This window comes from Sciurus vulgaris (assembly GCF_902686455.1).
Source record: "Sciurus vulgaris genome assembly, chromosome: 17".
Lineage (NCBI taxonomy): Eukaryota > Metazoa > Chordata > Mammalia > Rodentia > Sciuridae > Sciurus > Sciurus vulgaris.
The window spans coordinates 38,695,593-38,719,204 of NC_136478.1; the positions used below are offsets into that span (position 1 = coordinate 38,695,593).

The 23,612-nt window shown below is 48.2% G+C and overlaps 1 protein-coding gene across 2 annotated transcripts in view; it reads right to left on the bottom strand.

Annotated features, from left to right (window-relative positions):
- The window catches only part of LOC306647995 (uncharacterized protein), a gene marked incomplete at its 5' end in the record, with an annotated part of 142,266 nt that overhangs the window by 14,471 nt on the left and 104,183 nt on the right, over positions 1-23,612 (bottom strand). The window contains 3 exons of one of the 2 annotated variants that reach the window (XM_079117670.1): positions 7,000-7,015; positions 12,208-12,317; positions 13,580-13,682. In XM_079117670.1, the coding sequence (XP_078973796.1) occupies positions 12,234-12,317; positions 13,580-13,682 (187 nt within the window). In that variant the 3' untranslated portion in view covers positions 7,000-7,015; positions 12,208-12,233. Of the gene's footprint in view, positions 1-6,999; positions 7,016-12,207; positions 12,318-13,579; positions 13,683-23,612 lie in introns of those variants that run through there. The other variant, XM_079117669.1, reaches the window with a different exon arrangement.

Below are 23,612 nucleotides of genomic sequence, written 5' to 3' on the forward strand. Positions count from 1 at the left end.
GGGTAAAAGCACAAACCAGCACCTGCCATGAAAACCAAAGAACAGTCTTATCATAGACTTTGGAGGCAGGAGGCTTGGTGATCATGGCCAGGGAGCTCCCCTCTGGCAAGGAGGAAGAGGGTGTCCCGCCATGAGCAACTGTCTGCATTCCACAAATGGAATACCAGAATCAAATTTTACTTAGTACAGTGTTTACCTGGCATCCCCTGCCTTGCCGCTATATGCCCAACTCACTGTTCTATCCTTCCTCAGATGGGTTAGCTATAGGATATAGATGCTCTGTTTTCTCTCACTTCCTCTGCCACTTCTGCAAGCCCAAGCTGCTGACCTCCTGTGAGGCTGCCAGCCTCCTGGAATCTTTGAACTGGAGGCATCCGTAGCCTCTTCCATGAACAGTAGGTGGAGCCTTCTTTACAGAATTTCCCCAAGCTCCTTCTTGTTTATCTGCTCTTGATTAAACAGGTCATAAAGAAATTATTTGTCAAAGACTTAATAACCAGGTGCAATGGGCATGTATGTAATTTAATGGTGGTTCCAGACCCATCTTTCATGGCAACAGTTGTCCCACAGATGCCGAGTAGATGACAGAGTGGAGAAAAAGAGCCCTGTTAGCACTATGATAATTGCTTCCAAGCTCAGCCTTCTGGCTTCCTCTCTGGCCAGGCTTAAGCTAGTACTGCAGAAAGGTATTCTTCAGACACTGGAGTCTGAAAGAAGAACCAGGTGTATGCAGAGCTGGTTTCCAGCAACTGGGAAGGGAAGCAGGGTTCTCTCTTTAGGATCCAGCTGTATTTCCAACCAGCTGAAGCGCTTACCAAAGATCCCTGAATTAACCAGGGTATTCTGGTGGAAAGTGACAGAAGCTTATCTTCAACTGGATCAAGTAATAATGGAACTATATTGACATATGCAAACAAAAAGAGGTCGATCTAAGCTTCAGGTAAGTTTGTTTGAAAGACCTGATCACATCATTGAGAATCTACATTTCTCTCTTTGTAGCTTCCTCTTGATTGTCTGTCTTTCTTCTGAAGAAGGCTTGTCCCTTCCTCATGATTGAGGGCCACCAGCAGTCTCAGGCTTTGTCTCCCACTGACCCAATACAGCTGTACTACTAACTCCAGGAAACATTGACTTGGCTTGGATTGGGTACTATCTCCGGTGTTTTTGACACTTACTAGATTCTAGACACTGTGCTCAGTTCTAAAGACATGACTACAAATAAGACATGCCACCTTTATTTGAGTAACTCACAGCTTTGCAAGAAAAAAAGAATCAACTTAGCAGTTAGCAAATAATGTGAATAACCCATGTTTAGTGCTGCTCCCTCTGACGGGCTGGGGGATTAATTATAAGACATAGCCTCTATAATAAATTTATTTTTTTCTTTCAACTCAAGCATCCTCCAAGTCTCTAGCCCAAATATACCTTTCCCAGAAGAGTAGTTAAGAGTTCAGGGTCCTACAGTTTGATAGATCTGCATTTGGATCCTGGCCCTGCAATGTAGGAACTCCAGAAACTTAGAAAGAATCAACTTCTTTGTGCCTCTGTACAATAGGGATAATAATAATCCTGACCTAAGTAGTTTATTCTGAGGATTCAATGAAATGATGCATATGTGAGCAGTTAATTCAACGCCAACATACATAAGGGCATTTGTTACTCTTTCTAGTCTCTGATGGTTACTGGACTAGTTATGAGGGTTTAAAGCCCCTCTCTGGTGGGTGGGGTGGGGCTCTTGAGTGTCTAACGCAGCACAAAAGGCTGCTGTGGAGGCAGGGCTCCACTAAAGAGGACTCTGGGGTGGAAGTTATCACACTGGACAAAAAAGAATCTGATGTTTCTTAATGATTGAACGCAGAAGTTCCAGTGCTGGGGAAGGGGTCCAGGTGAATAGAAGCACTGAAGGGGCTGGAAATGGGCCTCAAAACTAGGTTCTGGCAGCAAAATGTAGAGTCCCAAACTAAGGAGTTGGATGGGGTGTGTGTAGGGAGGGGAAGGTCACTTGGAGGAAGGCGTTCACAGGGATGAAGTTCAGGCTACCCAAGGGCGTTTGCACAAAGACCACTAGCACACTGCCAGAGTCGCTTGCCTGTGACATCTTATTCATCAGGGACAATAATCCTGAGAGAGCTAGGAAAAGGACCATCACACCCAGCAGGTACCTGGAGGAAGACCCAGACAACCCAATTTACATACCCAAAATACCACACAGTATTTTGAAAGTTAAATCAGAGCCTTGAGAGAACATGTTGGAACTCTAATTCTATGTGTGTTATTCGCCCTCCTAAAATACTGTTTTCAACAGCATGTCAACAGGATAAAATCCAATTTTCTTAGGCTGCCGTTCAAGGCCATTCACTGTCTCTGGCCACAGCCTACACACAGCTCCTGTCCCCAGGCATCTTCCTCGGTCCATCCTCCACGACTCATACCCTCTCTCATGGGGGTGGGGAGGTGGGCCTCAGATTTTACTTCCTCTAAAATCAGCAGGACCTTTATATGAACATCTAGGCCAATCTTGGAGAATATTTTTTAGAGTTTTGACTGAAAAATAATTACAGGTGTATAATCCTTTATCACTAATTACAGCTTTCAGGCACTCTGTTCTACATGAAGTGAGAAGAGTAGTTACCCTTCCTGGTCCAAGAAGTAGAAAATTCCCATGATATCTCAGAACTCTGGGGAAAAAATAGGGACTTGGCTGATCACATAGGAGAGGAGGAAGAACCACATCATGTGTCTGTGCTCTGTCCAAGCCCTCTCTCTGGAGCCTGTTTAGCTGCACTGCCCCATGAAGTGACAAGTTACAAAGACCCAAGAAAACCCTGCTTCTGCTTCCAAACTTGTGGGCAGAACATCCTGAGGGTCAAGACCAAACTCCTCTTTTCTGAGCTCATTGTGTGTGACTGATGCTGATAAAATGTTCTCTAAATGGACCTGAATTACAAGAGAACCAGTCCAGAAAAGACAGAGACTTGAAGTCCTCTTCAGCTGAAGAGTCTCAGAGTTATAGACCAGGACCCTAAACAGTGGCTTTGGGTTTATCCCCTTCCCCTCTCCAGCAAAACCTTTCTAATGGGCCCATCCAGTACTCAAGGAATCAGAACACAGGACAGGAAAGCATTGGAGAGTTTTATTGATGGCAGGTACATGAGACAGACCCTTTATAGGGTGTCTGCAGAACAAGCACCCCATTGTCTGAGAGCAGTGTCCATGCAGAAATGAGAACCTGGGAAAGCCCAGGATGCAAATGTGCATCCACTGGTCATTCCTAACTGGACTCTCAAAATCATAGGACATAAGAGAATTCAAAGAGGAGATAATCCACTGTCTGTGCTACAGGTCCCCCATTAGGAGAACTTGGGGCTGGAATCCCTGATCAGTCTTTCTTGTACTTAACCAAAGAGGCATGAGGGGTTGATGAATCCGTTTTCCACCTTGGAAAGGTAGAGCAGAGAAGGCCAGACCGCAGTGAGAGATGAAAATAGAAGCAGAGGGAAAAAAGAAGGAAGGATGGAGACAGATGCTGATTTGCTTAGTCCCATCTATTGAGGCCAGCTGTGTGCTCAGCTACCTGAGACCTTCCTATCAGCACCCTTTTCCAGGTGAAATCAGTCTGACCATTTTTTGTTCTTTGCCCTAATTATCCTGAAGATGAATCCCAGCCATTTCCATAGCCCTCACCAGATACCTGGGAATACCCAAGACAGGAATGAGCATATACTGCTTTAAGTAATTCTGTAATCATTTCTTCATCTGCTACCTCCTCAAAGACCCCAAGTTTAGCACCACTTGGGATGGGCACAGTCGAAGGCTGGGGGAATAAGGCTCAACTCTCTGCCTGCCTAGAATGTGAGATGCTCAAGAAAAATGCTTCCTCTGCCTGTGCCCTTGGCTCCTTGATTAATGCTGGACTTAGCTATTAGCATATTTCATTGCCATTTACAGAGCACATCTGTGTGTGCTCTAGTCCAATAAACAGGCATGGTTTGTTTCTTGGCCCAGTATTTCTTTTGTATTTACTGTTTTGGTTTGGTTTGGTTTTTGTGTTTTAGCTTTAAAAATCGGCTCATCAGTTTGCCTTGTGTTGATCTACTTCATGTCGACCAACTTCCACTCCCCCACCCTGCCTCTTCTCCTTTATGAGTATTCGTCATTCATCCTCTTATCGGAAGGGAAACTCATCCTGCTCATCACAATCCAACCCCATTGTTATTCCTCTTCTCTGCTTCCAGCCTGGATCCCCTCTTGCTCCACTGACAGCCTTTCCTTTTCTTTATCTGCCAGAAGTAGTTTCTGGTAAGTACCCCCTTGGAGAAGGAGCATTGCATAGCAGGAGATTCTAGACATTCCTATCCCTTGTAACTCACTCTGCGACCTGGTGCATGTCCCTTCTTTCCCTGAGTCTCAGTTTCCTGATTTGTTGGGTGAAGGCACTGGTCAAAGTAACTCCAGATTCCCGAAGGCCTGACTAGCCATGTGGCTGCCTCCTTGAGTTCCCACAGCTCCAGAAGGGTGAGTCCAGCCAGGGCAGGTGCTTTTCCAGTCAAATCACTTCCACCTTCACTGCAGACACTCTCTGGTCAGTACCCAGTCCCCTGGGCCTCAGGGCTTCTTTCTTCCAGATTGGAGTCAGAAAAAGAGATGTAAAAAAAAATTTTTTTTTAATCTATATAGTGGTTTTTAAATATACCTGCAAATACTTTTAACAACCTTCCTTCAAAATATGAAATCTAACCCTACTCCTTAAATGTAGGCTATACGTAATGACACTTCTAACAAATAGAGTATGATGGAATTACTGCTATAACCATTTCTAAATCCCAGTTATAAAAAAAAAAAAAAAAAAAAAAGCATGCTTCTGTCTGGGTCTCTATCTCTATCTCTATCTCTATCTCTATCACTATCTGAGATTGCTTCCCCTGAGGGAAGCCAGGACACATCAAGCATCCTCTAGGGCTAGAGCCATGAGAGGAGGAACTAGAGGAACTAAGGTTCTCCAGCTAACACCCCAAACCAACTTGTCCTGTGAGTGAGACACCCTGGAAGTACATCTTCCAGCTTCAGTTCATGAGAAACCCTGAGCCTCAATTCTTGAGAGACCTTGAGTTAGAACCTTCTGGCTAAGCTATACCAAATTCTTGAGCCAGAAACTCTTGACTCAGAAACTCCAAGGATAATAAATGTTGACAGTTGTTTTAAGCCATTAACTTTAGGGTTATGTTATGCAGCAAGAGATAATTAATACAAACGGAATCCTCCATTGCAGTTAAGTTTGTGTCAAACATCTCTTTCTTTTAGCATTGAAAACAAGAGTCCTACACAGTGCATTACTCAGCAGCTTGGGAGACTGAGGAAGGAGGATTACAAGTTCAAAGCCAGCCTTAGCAAATTAGGAGACCCTAAGCAACTTAGCAAGACCTGGTCTCAAAATAAAATAAAGACTTAGGGATGTATGTGACTCAGTAGTAGAGTGCCCCTGAGTTCAATCCCTGGAAGGAAGGAAGGAAGGAAGGAAGGAAGGAAGGAAGGAAGGAAGGAAGGAAGGAAGGAAGGGAGGGAGGGAGGGAGGGAGGGAGGGAGGAAAAGAAAGGAAAGAAAGGAAGAAAGAAAGAAGGAGGGAGGAAGGGAAGAAAGGAAGAAAGAAAGAAGAAAGAAAGGGAAAGAAGAGAGAAAGAGAAAGAAAAAAGAAAATAAGATAACCAGTTAGAATAAATAAATAAAAATGAATAAATTTCCTCTGAGCCCTAAAAAAAAAGAAAAGAAAAAATAAAACAAGAGTCCTTTTATGCAGAGTTGACCTTGATAGGATACTGAGTAGAGGCTAGGGACCTCATGTTTTGCCAGTGCAATGAATTAGCTTTGATTCACATAGCCAGGTACATTCACACACATCCATAGCCTTTAGCTGAACAAGGTCTGGTGGGGGCTTGGGTAGCCACCACCGTACAGGGTTTATCCAAGATTCATGATTACCACCCACTTTGGGAGGAACGTGACTGAGCCCAGAGATTTCCCTGTCAGCAGGTGCACAAATACCAACACTGAATTTGCCCTAAGCATCTTATTGCAAAAAAGATTTCCCTCTACTGCAGGGTCAGGACCCCCTCTATGGTTTGTGCTCTGAGGACCACAGCAAGAGGATTATGCTGGCAGGCAGAGGCTATTGCTAATGCAACCTACTGGCTTCCCTAGGGCATATCTGGGCCAAGGTGTGTGAGGCAGCATCACTCCCTCCTGACATAGGCTCTGGATGCCAAGAGCTGGGGGAGAGTGAGAAGGATCACATTTGTGCTGAGCCCAGGCCTCCAGCCAAGAGTGCTGGAGGCAGCCCAGTCTCTCGTCCTCATGGGCAATGACAGATCCATCATCTAAGCACTAAGCATGGAGTACAGCACTGCCAGGGATGCCTGCCAGCACTTGATGTGCCCTTATGGAACTCCCATTATAAGAGGACAGACATTCAAGTCAATCCAGTTTAGCAAACATTGTCTGACCGTCTACTGCATGTGGGGTACAGGAATAGTAACTAAAGGAAAGAGGAAGTTCATACAGCATCTGCCTTCAAAAGTTGCTATCTAGCAAGTGGAGAGATGCAGGGTCACCAAGACAAAATGTGAATAAGACTGGAACTGAAGTAGTAGCAGCCTCTGCCTCTTCTGAGCATTAAGGAAAGTTCTGTGTAAAGTCTACCCTTGGCATGGTTCTGAAGAGGTCATAAAGAAAGGCTTTTAACCAGGGGCAATGATAGACGTCATCAAGGAAATGTGAAAGAGCAGTGTATACACTGTGCAGTATACACTGTGGTCATAACTCTATCATGGAAGTAGGTTATCTAGGTCAGCTAGTGCCACCAAAATGCTGTGTGACAAACAACTCCGAAACAGCAGGCATTTATATCTCACTCACAGTTTTGCTGGTTGGCCGAGACATCTGTCCTCTAGACTGTTGATCAAGGTCAAGTATATTTACTTGTCTCTTCTTCCAGGACTCAGGTTGAAGGAGCAGCCACTACCTAGAAAATACTCCTCTCAAACTGCAAGGCACTTATATAAGAATCCACCTTGGAAGATTCAGATTGGATATGCCATGGCTTATATCTGCTCACATTCTATTAGCTATGGCAAGGCAACTGGTCGAGATCAAAGGTAGTAAGGCAGGAAGGAATGCCCATTATAATCCTTGGCAAGGGTGGGGAGGGAAGGAAAAATTGTGAGCAAATAATATGATCTTCTTAACAGATTTGGTAGCCACAAAGAAGTCACAGGATATGAAGCTGTAGATACCCACTGGAACCTTGTATGGGAAAGACTATTTGGTTGTTCACCAAACTATTGTTCGAACCCTCCTAGACACAAAACTAGTTGGCATCTCCCAACTCCTTTGCTATTAGTGTCTGGATTCCAGTCAATGGAATGTGGTAGAACTGATGGTCTCTATCCTCCAGGTCCAGTTCATTAATATGCTCCACTCTTTCCTGGTCTTCTGGATAGATATACAGAATCCACCAGAAAAACCTGAGGTCCAAGGTGATTACAGAGTCACAGTGTAGAAGGAACCTGGGTCTCTGAGCCACTGCTTGAAGGACAATCATCTGGGAAAGCCACTTGACTAGTAATAAGTCTGCTTCAGGACTTGCGAGCAAACTTACGTAAGTCTCAGGAATTTGGAAATTATTTCTAAATCTACCTTAATATTAGCCAATGTCACAGACACATTTAATATGTGGCTAAGTGGAACACACATAGGACTGGAGTCAGAAAAACCTGGATTAAATAAGCCCCAGCACTACACAGCAAGATTTCTTTGAATAAATTGTTTTAATTCTCTAGGTCTTAGTTTTTTTTTATTTTTAAATGGGATTCATTGTTCTTACATCTCTTACTGAACCAGGTGGAATATTTCACTGTGCCCTGGAAGGTTTACCCTTTCAGTTCAGAAGTTTAGGAGTGACTTTATTGAGGTCAAATGTCAGCAATATGGTATGTTGAGGGTTAAGTATTCCTGGGTCTTACTCTGTTAGGGGTAAGATGAGGGGGCGGCAAGATATGTCCCCCATTGGGTGGGGCCTGGGAAGATCTACACTGGAGGGTAGGCAGGATCTTTGACTTTCCCAGAGGATTTATTAGAAGCTGACAAGAAATAGAGGCTTCTCTTAGTTTACCATGTACTCTTGACCCCAAAAACCCACCCAAAATCACAAAGGGAACTTTGAACCTTAGATTCTGAGGCTCAAGCCTAACTCCGTGTACAAAGGATCTCCCAGAGCAGGATGCATGGTGGAGACCAGCAGAGCCCCACCATCCCCACCAGGGACAAGCACCAGTACAAAGAGAGCAGTGATTGAGAATCTGGATGGGCAGGTTTCCTTTGATTTTATTTAGTTTTTCCTTTCTTTTATTTTCTTTCTTTTCTTATTTCCTTCTCCCTTCCTTCCTTCTTTCTTTCTTTCTTCTGAGAGACATAAAGGAAGAGAGCACAGACTTTGGAGAATTTCAAAGCCCAGCTTTGCCACTCACTTCCTGCATGACTTGAAGCAAGTCACTTACCTTTCTTTATCTCAGTTTCCTCAACTGCAAAATAAAGACAATCATGGTATTCCACTCTCTGTTTTTTTTTTTTTTTTTAATAACATGAGTTAGTATTTGTTAAGTACATAGAGTTGTGCCAGTGTTTGTTAAATAAATACAACAAATAGAAGAGAGTGAAGCAGGAGGAGAGACAGGAAATGAAAGAGAAAAGTGAGAGATCAGAGCTAGGGATAGGGTAGGACAGAGGGAGCAGACAGCTGGACTGACAGACCTGACAGGGGAGGAGGGAAACCAAGTGTCTCAAGGAAAATGGGAGAAAGAGAGTCAGTGAGAAAGAGGAAAGGGAGACTCAGGCCACAAAATTCAATTAGAATGGAACCAAACTCAGTGTTCCTGGACTAATTACAAAGCACCAGCTCACCAGGCGGCCTTCTGAAGCCATCTAAGGTCAAAAACAAATACCTTGCCCACCTCTTAGAAGTCATTTGCTAAATCCCCTGAGCAGAGGGAACAGCAGCTCATTTTAGCAAATGACCCAGGGTGAAAACCCAGAAGCCCAGGACAGCCTGTGGGTTGAGTGTGCACAAGAAAATGAACAGATTCCATAGGTTCCCCAGCCCTGGGAGCTCTGGGACTCTCCTGCCAGGGAACTCTGGTTCTACGCATGACCTGGTCCCTCATCCCATCAAAAGCTCCTGAGAAAGGCTTGGGACAAATCAGAAATTTTATTCCCGTCTTTATTTCCAAATACAGCCAGGCTGACAACCTCTCTCTCAAGTTGCAACCTAATGTGATTTCAAATGGCAACATTATACTCCCTCTGAAAAAAACGGTGCCTGTAATCAAAGCACCAGCAGCTCCTTAACTCTAGGGGCACTCCTGGGCTTGGCAGTAATGACATTAGCGTGTTTGGAGCTGTCAGAGGCAATGTCACTAATCTGGGTCTAGGAGGGAAGAAGCAGTGATGAATGAATGGCGTCTCCTGCCATAATGGGCTTCCCTGGTGGTCCGGAGCTGCCCTGCCTGGCACGCAGCCGAAACGGATTAATGGAGGCCCCCTGCTGGGCAGAACAATGACCCTCTCCCTGGAGTCTGGGTCTGCCTGGTGGACTTGGGCAATCCAGAACCTGGGCAAAAAAAAGAATGCTTTGAGGGGCGCTGCAGAGACTTGGAAAATACCTGGGCTAAAAAAAAAAAAAAAATACAACAGCACCTGGCTAGAATTCAAGAAAATGACCTGCCTGTATTTCACAAATACTACCCTGAAAATTAAGACTGCAATCCCCTGCTCTCCCAACTAGTCACACACTCGCTCTTGATTTCATCTTATAAATGATGTAATCATATGAACAGACATATAGCTCCTTTTTCTCATTTATAAAATGGAGTAGTAACAGCTCAACTCATGGGGTTGTTACCAGGACAATGGGAAATAATGGATTACAGTAATGCAAATAACTCAGAGGCTGACACACAGGAGGCACTATGTTAGCTGTTGTTGTTGCAGCTGTTATTATTATTAATTGTGAGTATTATCTGCTATTCATATAGATAATAAAACAAAGTCATGTGGCATGTTCTTCCACACATGCCGAATTCCACACAATTCCTACTTTTGTCTCTGACCTCAGGTGCAACTAGAAAATGCACTCAAAATTTATTTCTCCCCAGCACCCCAACCAGAACACAAATTCATTATGCTGCAGTGGAAGGAACCAAAAGGAACTTTACCGGAAACTCTGCCTTGTGCCTGACATAGTGCTTCCACTTAACACTACTGTCTCCATCATCAGCACACGAACCTGATTAAAATGACATCAGAATCCCCAACTTACAGATGACAAAACAAAGGATCAGAAAGGTTAAATGGGATGAGAGACTGACTTGGGCCTGGAAATCCAGGAATTAGGATGCTTCTCACTTCCCCGCCCCCTTTGGCCTTTCAGACCTTTCTCAGAACAAACAAGACTTGCTTCTTCAGGCAATGTCAGCTTCCCATGGAGACAGAAAATGCATTCCCCTATTGGATAGAGTTGGTGGGGAAAAGATAAATTAGCAAGGGGAGGAGGGTACAGGAAAGACAACTTCCTGAGGAGAGGGCAGCTGTGTTCAGATTTCTGGAAACAAGACTCGCAGGAAGACACACAGGTATAAACACACATAAGGACACACAGAGAGGTGGGGGTTTGACTCAGTGGTAGAGCTCCAGGTCCTGGGTTCAATCCCCAGCACTTCAAAAAGAAAGGGCATCCACAGAAATAAGAATGCACAGGGATATACCAAAACAGACACAGGTAGGCTGGCATGCATACAGTCACTCACACAGGGATGAGCACGCCCAGGGACACCACAGAAACATAGGCTAAGAACACAAACACAGGCACACACAGGGACACATGATGTCCTCTCTCTCTCTCTCTCTCTCTCTCTCTCTCTCTCACACACACACACACACACACACACAATCCCAAATCCCAGTATAAAAGCTTTAGATCCTTGGAGACACCTTCCCTGAAGGAACATCCTTGTCAGAAGCCAGAGGAACTTTCTTGGACTCAATTTGCACACTTTCCAGCTTCCTCCCCACCCACTCCCCACTCCCTATGCCCCTGCCTCAGACTTGGAAGAGGTGCACCCTGCTCTTTAACCTCTTCTTTCCTGCAGTTAGAACCTTCAGCCCTCTAGCCTCCAGCCACCAGGGTGGCAGGCACCCGGGGAGCTGGCCACAGCCCAGCAAGAGCAAGCGGGGATCTACTGAGGGCTAGCACAGCTCCTAAGCTGGGCCGCAGGGATTTCTGGAACAGTCCAGGGGGCAGGTATTCCCTTCAGTTCACAGGACTCTGTCTCCTTGGCTTCTCTCCCTACCTCTCTCTTGGCCTTTCTGCAGGATTTCACAAACTCATTGATTTCCAGCCACTTCAATGCAGGAAACAGGCAGGTGCCAGTGAAAAGCTGTGCTCAGAAGTGTGAACACAGTAGACACCAAAGTGGGAAAGTGTTGCATCCACCTGAAGCTTTTGAGAGATCAGGAAGTTCCTGGCCCACATCAGGGAAGACCTAAAAGAAGGAGACTGGCCAGGACAGCCAGAGGGGCAAAGACTGGTCAGAAAGCCAGCTAAAACCTACAGCACAGCCAGAGGACCCCTAAGTCTGGCCCTTCCTCCTTTCTTCCCCCTAGGGACAGGGGAGCAGGTCTGAGGTGGGCTGATTGAGGACAGGGAAGGTGATCTTTGACCTTATGGCTCTATCTCCCTGAATCTCACATTCTGATCCCTGAAATTGTGATTGCAGATTTCATGCAACTTGTAAACTTATTGCTTTGCTCTTGACTATCAGCATTTTACCTTAATGCTGTTGCAAGCTGGCCTACCCTAACTATGTCTCTGCTCTGTGTCAGCCTGTCTGCACACGTGTGTGCCCTGCCCTGGAGGGAACCTGGCATTCCTCTGCTCATTTCTCCTAGAAATGAGGAACGAATGGAAATTATCTAAAACCGCCAGGGAGTTGAAGAGGACACCACGTACAGAGAGGCATTGTCATTTCGACACACCTTTTCTCTCCTTTAGAGAGGTAAGGGCTGAAAGCTGGACTCTATCAGCCCAAAGGAGTGTGGTGAAGGCAGGGAGTCTGCTATCAGCACCCTCCTCCCTCCTCAACCCCAGGAACTCAGTCTCACCTGCCCAGAATGTGTCAATCATTCATTCATTCAACAAACATCCTGGAGCAGCCAGGCCCTGGGCACCCTGGTGCAGAGATGAAAAGCCATGTCAGTCCTGGGGACAGACTCTGGAGGGAGAGATAAGACGCCATCAGACATTCCACATACACCCTGGAAGATCTGCATTTTAAGAGAAACTCGAACAAGAACTTGCTTCACCCCAGGGTTGAATCTCAAACCTCAAATTGGAGGCCTCAGTGAGGGAGATATTCATGAGTTTAAATCCAGTTTCCCACTCACTCCTTATCAAGCAGCACCATGCCACCTGCTCCCTTAATGCAAGGCCTCTCCCCCAGACTACCCCTCCCTGCCATCCTCCCAGCACTCACTCCCTGTCCCTGACCCCACATGGTGGCCTGGGGCCCAGCCATTCCCGTCAGGACAGCCGGGTCCCCTGCTCTCACCCGCCAGAGTGGTCCGGCCAACCTCACGCTGTCTGCAAAGCTAGGGGTTGGTACACTATAGACCCAGCACCTCTGCTGTGATCTCAGTCACTGTCCTGGCCCTCCCCTTCTGAGAGCCATGGCAACCCATGGAGGACTTAGGAGTCTGTGAGGCCTGAGTTCAAATCCTTCCTCAGCTATCTGCCTTTTGGCAGAAGTCCCCACCTGGTGCTGGACCCCTGGGACAAAGCACATGTGTAGGCACCCGTCTTGCTTAGGAACTGTTTAGAGCCCTCTCCTTCCACAAGGAGACCATGCAGTCCAACCTGGTCAGGCCAGAGCACCAGGTCCCCCAGGGTATCCCTCCTCTAGTCAAAATCTTCTCCCCTGGGAATGCCTCCTCCTGCCAAGCCCCAGCAATTACTCAAGTTCAACAAGCGCTTGTGGTAATGAAGTTGGATGTGTCTGAGTCCATTTAATAATATTTAATTATGCACCGCTTTCCTTGACAGGCTCAGGAAGATCTACGCTGCCTGCTGACCCCCAGCGGGCTGCATCCTTATATATGTCCCAGGCAGACCTTAAGGCCATTTGTCGAGATTGCACTTTTGCTCAGAGGAGAAAACTCTATCTTAATAAAGAGGGAGATGGAGTGTTATGGTTTGGATGTGAGGTGTCCCCCAAAAGCTCATGTGTGAGACAACGCAAGAAGGTTCAGAGGAGAAATGTTTGGGTTGTAAAAGTCTTAAACCAATCAATGAATTAACCCCCTGATAGGGATTAACTTCGTGGTAACTAAAGTGGTAGGGTGTGGCTGGAGGAGGTGGGAATTGGGGGCGTGGATTTGGGATATATATTTGCAAGTGGAGACCTCTCTTTCTGCTTCCTGATCACTATGTGAGCTGTTTCCCTCTGCCACACTCTTCCGCCATGATGTTCACTCTCACCTTGAGCCACGAGAAATGGAGTCTGCTCTCTCTGGATTGAGACCTCTGAAACTGGGAGCCTCCAAATAAACTTTTTGTCCTCTGCAGTTGTTCTGGTTGGGTCCTTTTAGACATAGAGGCAAAAAAAATAAATAAATAAAAATAAAAAAAATAAAAAATTAACTAAAACATGGAGAAACACAGGAATGACATTCGGCATCCCTAAGAGGAATCTAGGAATTGTCCATCTGCCTAGTTTCCTAACTCAACAGTATTTACTGCTCACTTCCTACAGACCAGACATTGTGCCAGGTATAAGATACAAGTGAACAAGACACTTGTATGCTAAAACCTCTGACCATGAGGTTTCCAGAAGGCAGGAATCTGGGGGAAAAGGAGAAATAGAAGCAGGCTGTAGAGGCTAGTGAACTTCATCAAGTCCTCTGTCAGAGAGAACCCACTTCTCCTGGAGCCCTGTGCACCAACTGCCTATATTCATCTGAGTGCTACTGGCGCCGGTACCTGGGTGTCGCACCGTAGAAATTTGTCCAAGATAGCTTTCTCTCTTTCTGTCTCTTTCTCTCTCTCTCTCTTGTTATATAGTTTTTCATTTGTTCTAATTAGTTATACATGGCAGCAGAATGCATTTTGACACACCATACATACTCAAATGGAGCACAACTTCTCATTCCTCTGGCTGTACACAATGCAGAGTCACACCAGTCATGCAACCAGGAGAACTGCCAGAGGTATAATCTCTCTACAGGAGAAAATCCATCCCCACTGTGCATGGATCCATGACCATAAGGCAAGCTATTGATGAGATGAAACACTGAAGAGCCCACCGGACCCTTCGGAAGGAAGACCCCAAACCCGATGCCCAGACCAAATTCCATCATATGACACCAAAGTCCCAAACTTCGCAGGACTTAGTGTTATGGTCCTTTATTTCTTTATTCTTAAAGAGAAGGGAAAGAAAGAATGTGAGGAGGAAAAAAGGCAGGAAAGGAAAAGGGAAAGAAGGAAAGGAGGGAGGGAAGATGGGGAAACACTAGGAGAACACGGACCTGCCCTTCACTGGGTTCTGTTGTTCTTCAAGGATGACATGAATAATTCTGCATTTAGGACACTCAGCGTTGGCCTTGTCCAGCTCCCAGAGCTTGTGGCTGTTACCAAGCTGGTCCCAGAGGCTGAAGACAGAGCAGGCGTCTTGTGAAAGAGCACTTGCTGGAAGACACCAAGATGTACAATCCCTCTCCCACATGGGTATTGACATCTGCTTAGTCAATCTAATTGAAAGTGCATTTGCAATTACTGTTTTGTTTTTAAGAATTGCTTTTCCTTGACTATTGATCTCCAGGCCTGAGGTACCGCTTCTTGATTGTATCAGAGTCCATCCGTCAGGACAATGAAATGGCTGGTATGTCACCTGCCAATAGTGATATGACTCACCCCTCAGAATTCTACCAGGCTGAAGCAGCACAATAAGGCTCACAGTCATGGGAGACTCCTTGGGGAGGGCATTTTATGGAAAAATGTTCTTATGTTCTTCCCAAAAGACACTAAGTTTCTAGAACCCTCAAAAAGCACAAGTGGACCAGGTGTGGTAGCACTTGCCTGTTATCCCAGCAACTCAGGAGAATTGCAAGTTTGAGGCCAGCCTCAGAAATTCAGCAAGACCTTCAGCAACTTAGCAAGATCCTGTCTCAAATTTTTTTTTTTTTAAAGGGCTGGGGTTGTAGGTCAATAACAAAGCATCGCTGGGTTCAATCCACAATACCACAAAAAAAAAAAAAAAAAAAAAAAAAAAGAAAAGAAGAGAAAGAAAAGGGAAAGAGAAGAAAAGAGGAAACAGTGGAAGCCAAGCATCACGGTTTCTGGGAATGGCCAAAAACTGCTATGCATTTGTGCTGAACTGTCATCGGATCATGTCCCAGATAAAGGGGGGCCTCCAAGGCTGAGGAGGATCAGGTGTCATCTTCACTGACCCCAGAGGGGAGGGCCTTCATGATGGCTGTTCAGAGTCCGACTTTCATCCCCCAGCATTCAGCCAGTTCCCCGAGCCCAGACCCTGATGAAAAGACCTGGATGAAAGCATGTTGTGTGCCAGGTGATCCTGGGAAGCATTCACTCAGGCAGGGGAAGCTGCCAGAAAAGGCACAGCATCCAGACCTGTGTGACAGAGGGTGGAACAGAGATGGGGTAGAACAGGTCTAGGCCTCACTCTTGGGGTGAGCTGGCTGGTGATACACAAGCCTCTCTGACCCACCCCTGCATTGACTTCAGCCAAGCCCACTCTGCTCCTGTCCCAGAGAAGGCCCTCAGGAGAGAGGACCACAGCGGGCATGGGAAAGGTGGATGCCAAGCAGATGGCCTGGTGGGGACAGTGTCTGCTGCGTGATGACTGCTCAGTCATAGGATTGAGATGAACCACACCCTCTCTGCCCTCCAGGAGCTCCCAGTTGGCACAAGGGTTGGGCAGGGGGTGGACAAGAGACACATTCCATAAGACCCTCCCTTGACTTCCCCACAGCAGCAACATTACACCACAAAACAGTCACTGGCAGTCAGCCTGGCCTTTGGACACAGGAGGAGGCAGAAATCCATCTATTGGCCTGGGCTGCTGTCACCAGCAGGAGACAATAACAGCAAAACCATGCCACAAAAGGAGTCCACACTTTTGCACCTCCCACACACCAAACCCCGTCTCTGGGGATGACAGAGAGTAGGTGGAGAAACGTGCTTCTCACATTGGGAGACAGAAACAGGAGGCAGGGTGCTGCTCTTTCTGAGTCTCTTGGGTGATTCATATTCATCACACACACACAGAGAACCCTGGAGGAGTGAAAGGGAGAAGCGCCAGGTCTCTAAGTTGATACCTCTGTCTAAGGTATAAGCAAGCTGTGTGACCTTGCACTGGTCACCCAACCTCTCTGAGTTCCAGATTCCCTAAGGGAAAGCCCCATGCCCATTAAGCTCTCAGTTGGCCCAGAATGGGAGGCAGCAGAGTGAACTGGAGCCCGTGCCATGCTGTATTGTGGTCACAGAGCAACTGAGCCATTCCCTGCCCCCTCTGTGCTGACTCATCCTTAGGAGCTTCCAGCCATGTCACTGATTATCCAGAGCACAGAACTCAAAGGAGCCGTCCAAGCCTTCTGCAGGGCCCAGTGTTAACAGGCTCCCCTTCCATTATCCCTCCCATCCTGCATGATAAAATAGATTAAATCAAAAATCCTCAGATGAAGTGTCTAAGGGCTGTGTGGCCAGAATACAGATCCCTGCTGGCTGTGTGCCTGTCCCCACAGGCTGACTCAGCTCTCCTGATTGCAGAAGACGAGTTGTCTGGGTCTCCCAGCTCATCAGCCCTGCCCTCCTCCTCCTCCCACTCCTCCTTCTCCTGACAGAGACAGACCTCCAAAATCCTCCCCCCACCCACCAACTTGGCCATCAACTACAGCATGAAGACACAGCACAGCCAGGGCCAAACAGGAGTCTGCCTCCCTCAAACATCTTCCTGCCTCTGCTGACCGAGAGGAGTCTCCAGGGAGCTGCCAACCCACAACCTGAGCCTGTCTCTGCTCCCCATCAGGAAGGACCTGAAGTCCGTAGGGGCTTTTGGTGTTGTCAGCCGGACACCTCGGTTGTCCTGGCTCTTCTTCCCAATCATCACTTTTGCCTTCAAAGAACTCCAGAGAGTATCTTTCACAGAGGGCCACTCATCAGGAAGTCTTTTACATATCTCACCTACGCCGATTAAGCTGTAAGATAGCCTCTGTGCTCTCCTACCAACAGCAAAGATGGACCGGAGCAGACCTCCAGTCTCTGAATGAGAGCTGCTGTCAACCAGTCACAGCTGCCACTGCCCAAGGGGACCTGTCAGTGAGAATATTAGTAACAGGAATGGCAGCCATTCAGTGAGGGTTTCCTATATCCAAACCACTGTGCTAAGTGAAGGATTTCACTTATGATGTGATTATTAGTTTCCCATGGGTCATAAGAAAGCTGGGGTAGTTAAGAAAGTTGGCCCTGGCCCAACAGTGGTGAGCATGGAGGCAGGATGCAGAGTAACCCCCTGCTGCTTGCCAGCTGGACACCTGCCCCCTATACAGGGTCCTGGTTGGGGTACTAGGATGAACCAAATGAATCTCGACCCACCAACCACTATGGTCTGCTCCTCCTCTTCTTCTGCCCATGCACTGACCCCTCAGAGACCCCTTAAAAGCCCAGTGACATCCAAGGGAGGACTGATTTGCAGTGACAGACTGAGTAACTGGAGCCCTGCCTACTCTTCCTCTGAACTGCCCTGTGCATCTACCTCCTCCTTAGCCAAATTCCAGAAAAAGAGAATGCGCTCCAGCACAGTAGTCACAAGCCTTTTCAAATTAGCTCTCCAAGCTTGTGGGCTTGACCCCTGCCCACTCCAGGCTTCAGTCCTTCTGTCCTGTGATGAAGGTCAGAGCTCCAGTTCATAGCAGGGCTGGCAGGTAAGAGGCAACGTCACCTTCCTGTCCAGGCCCCCTATCCCAAGGAGCAGCTAAATGTCCCAGTTTATGCCAAGGTTCCATGGGGTACCAGCCACAGTAGGCACAGGTGGCACTGGAGGATGGAGTTGTCCTGATGAGAGAAGACACAGCCTAGGGACACCTGGGCAGTCCCTCTGCCCCAAGTCACAGGCTGGGGAGACTCTTCAGCCCAAGCCAGTGTCCTTGGATCTGTTTCCCTCCACTGGAGTGTTAGCATCAACTCAGCAAGGCTCACGGGGATCTTGGCAAAGTTCAACTGCACCAACAGCAGCGTTTCACCAGGAGCTGCATTTTGGAGAGGCTATGTAAATAAACAGATCTCCTGTCTGTCGCCACTGCATCAGAGAGCACGTTTGTGGTACTTCCACTCAGAGCAGAGGGGGCTGCCCACGCCATGCTGCCCACACCATACTGCAAGAGCCCCTGACGGTGCCTGGGGGAGAGATAGCTACCCTCTTTCAAGGAGCCTGAAACTCAGAAGTGTTACACCATTTGAGTGAATACCACATGCGCAGAAAAGCCTAGGGGGTTTCAGGTGCGAGCCCCCGTCCGGGGGGCGGTGGTCCTGTAGCAGCTCTCCCTGGGAGGGGTCAGCAACAGGAGCAACTTGTTAGTAATGTGTGGTTCCCCTGAGCATCGGACGGGGTAAATCAGAGAGCTACACCTGAGGATCCACACCTGCGGAATCGAGGCTCACTCCCCGCATGCTCCCTTTCAGTGGAGGCAGGAAGTGGATCGCCAGCAGTTCCATGGGAGGACCTCCAGTTCTAGGGTTCTGCAGTGTTTAATTCTGGCTTCCTGGGGCCCATTGGGGTTTATTTGTGCATGAGGAAGGGGTATGCATTCAACTACGGCACCCAAGTGCTTCTTTGTGTAGAACTGACTTTGTGTAGGAAATTTCTTGGATCATCTGTGTCTGCTTTGCACATGGAAGGTGAGGCAGGAGCCACTGGGAAGGTGCTGTCCACCCCACCCGGAGCAGCCCTTGACAATGACCCTGCCAGATGGATACCAGGAAGCAAGAAGTAGGGCTGCAGGATGTACAGATTTGGACAGGCAGAGAGGTGGAGGGCATTCTGGGGGAGCCAGGGCTGGAAGCAGAAATGGGAACAGTGATTGGAGACCTGTGGACATACCAGCTGCCAGAAAGGAGTGCAACAGGGCCATGGGGTCAGCGGTCAACAGGGCAAGAGGAGGACAGGGAAGAGGATCGGAGACAGGGACGCCAGGTCTAAGAAGGAGAGATTGGCCTGACACTCCCACTGGAGAAGAGCAGAGAGGCAGACAAAGCAGGAGACATGGGAAAGGCAGAAAGAAGGGAGGCAGTGACAGGGCCTGGGATGATGGAAATGGAGGGAGAGACAGGAAGAGAAGGAAATGGGGGTCCGAAGCAAGAAGGAAGCCAGCATCGCACAAACCCCAAGAGGAGCCCCAGTGAGTGGTGCTCACTCTCCTCCCTGGGCCAGCCCCCTGGGAATCCTCAGGAGCTCAGCCATAGCTCCTGCCCTCTCATGAGCCCAGGAGCAAATTCCCTGCTGTGAGTCCCACCTTTCTGAGCGTAACAAGCTGCACAGTCTTCCTCCTGGCCCTGAGCAATGGCCAGAAGAGCCTGGGTCACAGGCTAGTGCCTGTGCAAGGAACAGGGCAGGATGCAAAAGTCTGTGATACAGAGGCCACCAAAAGGCTTCATACTTCAAGACCATGGATCCAGACCCCCCCCTCCCCATCACAGAATGACACAGACCCTACCAGTCTGACCTTCTGGGAAGCTCCAAGATTCGAGCCCTGGCGGATCCCTCTGCCTTGAGTCCAGAGCTGGCTGCAAACCCGTTACTCTGCACAAAGAGGCACATGTGTGAGCTCCACCAGGGTCCAGAGAACGGACCCTCTGCCCTTATCCACAAGGTGGGAGGGAAAGGTCGGATTTAACAATGGGACCATCTGCTTTATCGCTTTCCAACTATCTGAATATCCCTCTGTAAAGGATCCTCAATAACATTCCTATATCAGATGCCAAGAAGAGAGAAAACTTTGGACTCACAACCACGGGCTTAAATGCCTAATTAAGCTCATTCTTTGAACCAAACCATATTTGAGTGCATCTGTCAGCCCTCCTTCATCTCAGTCGCTGAGGGGTGGTGGGACAGCAGTAACAGAGGGAGGTGGGAGGGAGACAGCCAGGCTGGCAGGCAGGCCTCTGAGCCATCCCCAACCTTCTTGCCTCCGAGTTGCCCTGACTGAGCTGTTTGATCTCTTGTTCTCCAGGGTCTCACATCACCTAGAGTTCCTTCCTACTGAGTTTGCAGGTCCCCACCCAGGTTGTTGCCGGATGGACCGGGTATGTGCCAGCCTCTTGTCTCTGTCACCCCTGCCAATAACAGGTCCCACCTTGTGGGGCAGTTTCCTGTAGCTTGTGTGTTTTCTTTATTCTGGAACAGGAATGGGAGAGCTCTCCTTTCTCAGGATCCTCCATTTCAGCAGCCAAACCACATCAAGAGTGATGGTCACTGACCAGCGCTAGGAGGAGGATGAACACAGTAAACCAGGGCCCACGAGCGTGAGTTCTGATCCCACCTCTGCTGCTACCTCACTAGGTAAGGGCGACAATTCTCCACCCTTAACTCCTCTCCATGCCTGAGTTTGCACAGAGTTAGATAATCTGAGACTATAGCTTGGTCTTCAGGGGCCAAGAGCCCTAAGAGCACCTGTCAGCTCCTGCCATACACAAGAGAATCCTGGCCAGAGGGGGCCAGCTGAAAGCACTCCCTGGGGCCAACAGGGCATGTGTAGGAGTGCACATCCTTAGCAGATTTGACAGCTCATCAGGGGAGGGCACAAAGCCCTGTCATGTCACCACCCTGCACTGCACTTCTCAGTCCTTCCTTGAAACTTGCAGGGCCAAGACAACATGTCAACCCAGGTCAAAGGTGGCCAGACCCCAGCCCACCCCTCTTGTCCCACCTTACAATTCTTCCCAGTGCTCTCTTGGCTCTTGATATGACAGACCACCTGCAGGACCCCCATGGGCCATGCTGTTCCTGCCCTGGACTTCACGCATGCCACCACCTCTTCCAGAAATATTTGCTCCCTCTTCATTTGCTCCCTCTTCCTCATTGCCTGTCTCCCCTTGCCCCCGACCCCAGGGCCTCTGCTGGGGTGTTGGCTTTCTCCGATTCTAGCTAGCTTCCCTCAGTCTCCCATTGTCCCCTCCCACCACAACTCTTGTCAAATGGAATTTCTATTCCCTACTGCCTGGTCTGGCTCTCCAGCTGGCCGACAGGTTCTGCAGAGGCAAGGACTTCAGCTAACCTCCTGACCACTGGATCCCCAGCACCCAGTTGTGGAGCAGGCTTGGGCTGAGTGCTGCATTAATATCTGCAGAGTGAATGAAGGAGTGAATGAATGCTGGAACCACGGGCCCCACCAACCTCGACCTTTCATACATTTAGACTCCAGGGAAAGCTTGCCCCCACGCTGGGCCTCCTGCTGTCCAAGGCAGAGCCTGCACCAGAAGGCAGGGGACACCCCCAGAATGTCTCTAGAGAAAAATCACCTCCCCCCACACACACCCCACTGCTCCTTCACTTCCCTCTTGCAAGCATATTCAAATGCCTAAATTCTGTTTGGGGAACAATTAGCCCAACATATGGTCTAATCACATTTTGTCTTCTGATGATGAAAAAATACACAGGAAACTTGGAAAATGATGAGTGACGAGGTTTTATCATGTTTCTTTCTTCTTTTTATAAATGGTGCTTTTTTATGAACATAAGCATGTCACAGATGAAAAAGATCTTAGCAACCATGTGGCCCAACTCTCTCATCCTCGTTAGGGGGAAACTGAGGCCTAATGAGAAGAAGGGATCAGTTCAAGGTCCCCAGATGTAAAATCCAGATCTCTTGGCATTTCCCCCTCAATAACCTTGACAGAGGTGGACACAGTTTTCTTAGGGCTCTTATAGGACAAACTTGAAAGAATTCTCTTGTCTTAGGATTCTGTGTTTATAAGGCTTCATATCCTTCAGCTGAGAGATGATGGCAGCGTGGGAGAAGATGAAGGCCCTTGTCCAGAAGTCCCTCTCTGATATTCCTGTCAGGCAACAGAATTGCAGCCAGGTCCCCATCTCCATGCCCAGTAATGTCTAGAACTTAATACTATCCCCTTACCCCAGCCCCTATGGACCCAATAGCATCCACCAGGAAGATACCAAAAACCTGTTCAAAATCTGGTATCACCTAGAGAACAACTAGAGAGAGCTCACTTCCTGATCCCCACTGCCCTGTGCCTTCTGCTTCCCTGGGGTGGTTTGAAATGCCCAAGCATTCCTGCTCATGACCCCAAAAGCTCCATTTGAACATAGACTGACTTGTTTAAATGTGTCTGGGTTCATTTTTTGAGCATCTATCCCCTCCCCCACTACATCAATCCCACCAGCAAGAGCAGTCAGCATCACCTCACCCCTGCTCCTGTGCAGCACATCCTTGGTGCTTCATGCTATGGGTGCCAACTGACCACTTCCTGCTAGAACAGCCTTTCTGCATTTTGCATTACCGCTTTGTGGTTTCTTTCCCACAACTTAGGTGTTGCTGTCATTGTCCCTAGATTGTGAATGGGAAAACTGAGACTTGGAGACGAAAGGAGATACGTCCAACCAAAGTGGGCAGGCCAGGATGTCATCTGTGCCGTCAGGGCTGTGAGGAGTTTAGGCCTGCTCACTCTTCAAGCGGTTGGTCCCTGCAGATGAGGAAGTATGTGCCTGACATTGAGCTGAGTGAAAACAATTCTCCCCCTTTGATCTAGGTCCAGAGGGCCTTCTGGACACTGTCACCTGCCCAAGCACTGAGGCCCCTGTAGGTAGGCCACCACACTAAAGAACATGCCTATGTAGAGACTTAAGGAAGAGAGCCCCAGGTGGTGATCTCCTGCCCAGAGGGAGGAAGGAATGGGCAGGGGAGAGCAAAGCAGCCTGTCCCACCCTAGGACTTTGCTCTGTTCTTCTCAGGTTGCACAGATCCCCACCAAATGGCTCTGCTGGGGAACTTGCATGATGGGCCTTTACAGAGAGTGGAGGCTGGATAGGCACTTAGCTGGCATGCCCCATTCCCCGGAAGCTCTGCCACAGACAGCCACAGGCTGAGCCTCCAGCTGACAAGACATGGCCCTGACAACACTGACCAGCTGGGGGATCATGGCTCATTAGTTTCTAATTAAGAGAAAATGTATGTCTTGACCTTCCTCCCTGAGCTGTCCCCCCTGCAGGCTGGGATGGTGGTTTGAACATCCAGATGCTTGTGGGTCCACTGCTGTAGGAGGAGCTGCCTGGCCAGAGGGCTGGGAGGCCTCTGTGCTGAGGTGTGTTAGAGAGAGTGCGAGTGCAGGGCTTTGCAGAAAAACATAACTGTGGGCAAATGGGTAGACATTGGGAAGCTCCTGTTGCAACAAGATGATGGTCAGTTTGTTCACAGAAAGTTTATTGCTTCCAGCTTTGGGGGACCCCCAGAGGACCAAGACACAGCCTCCAACCATAGAC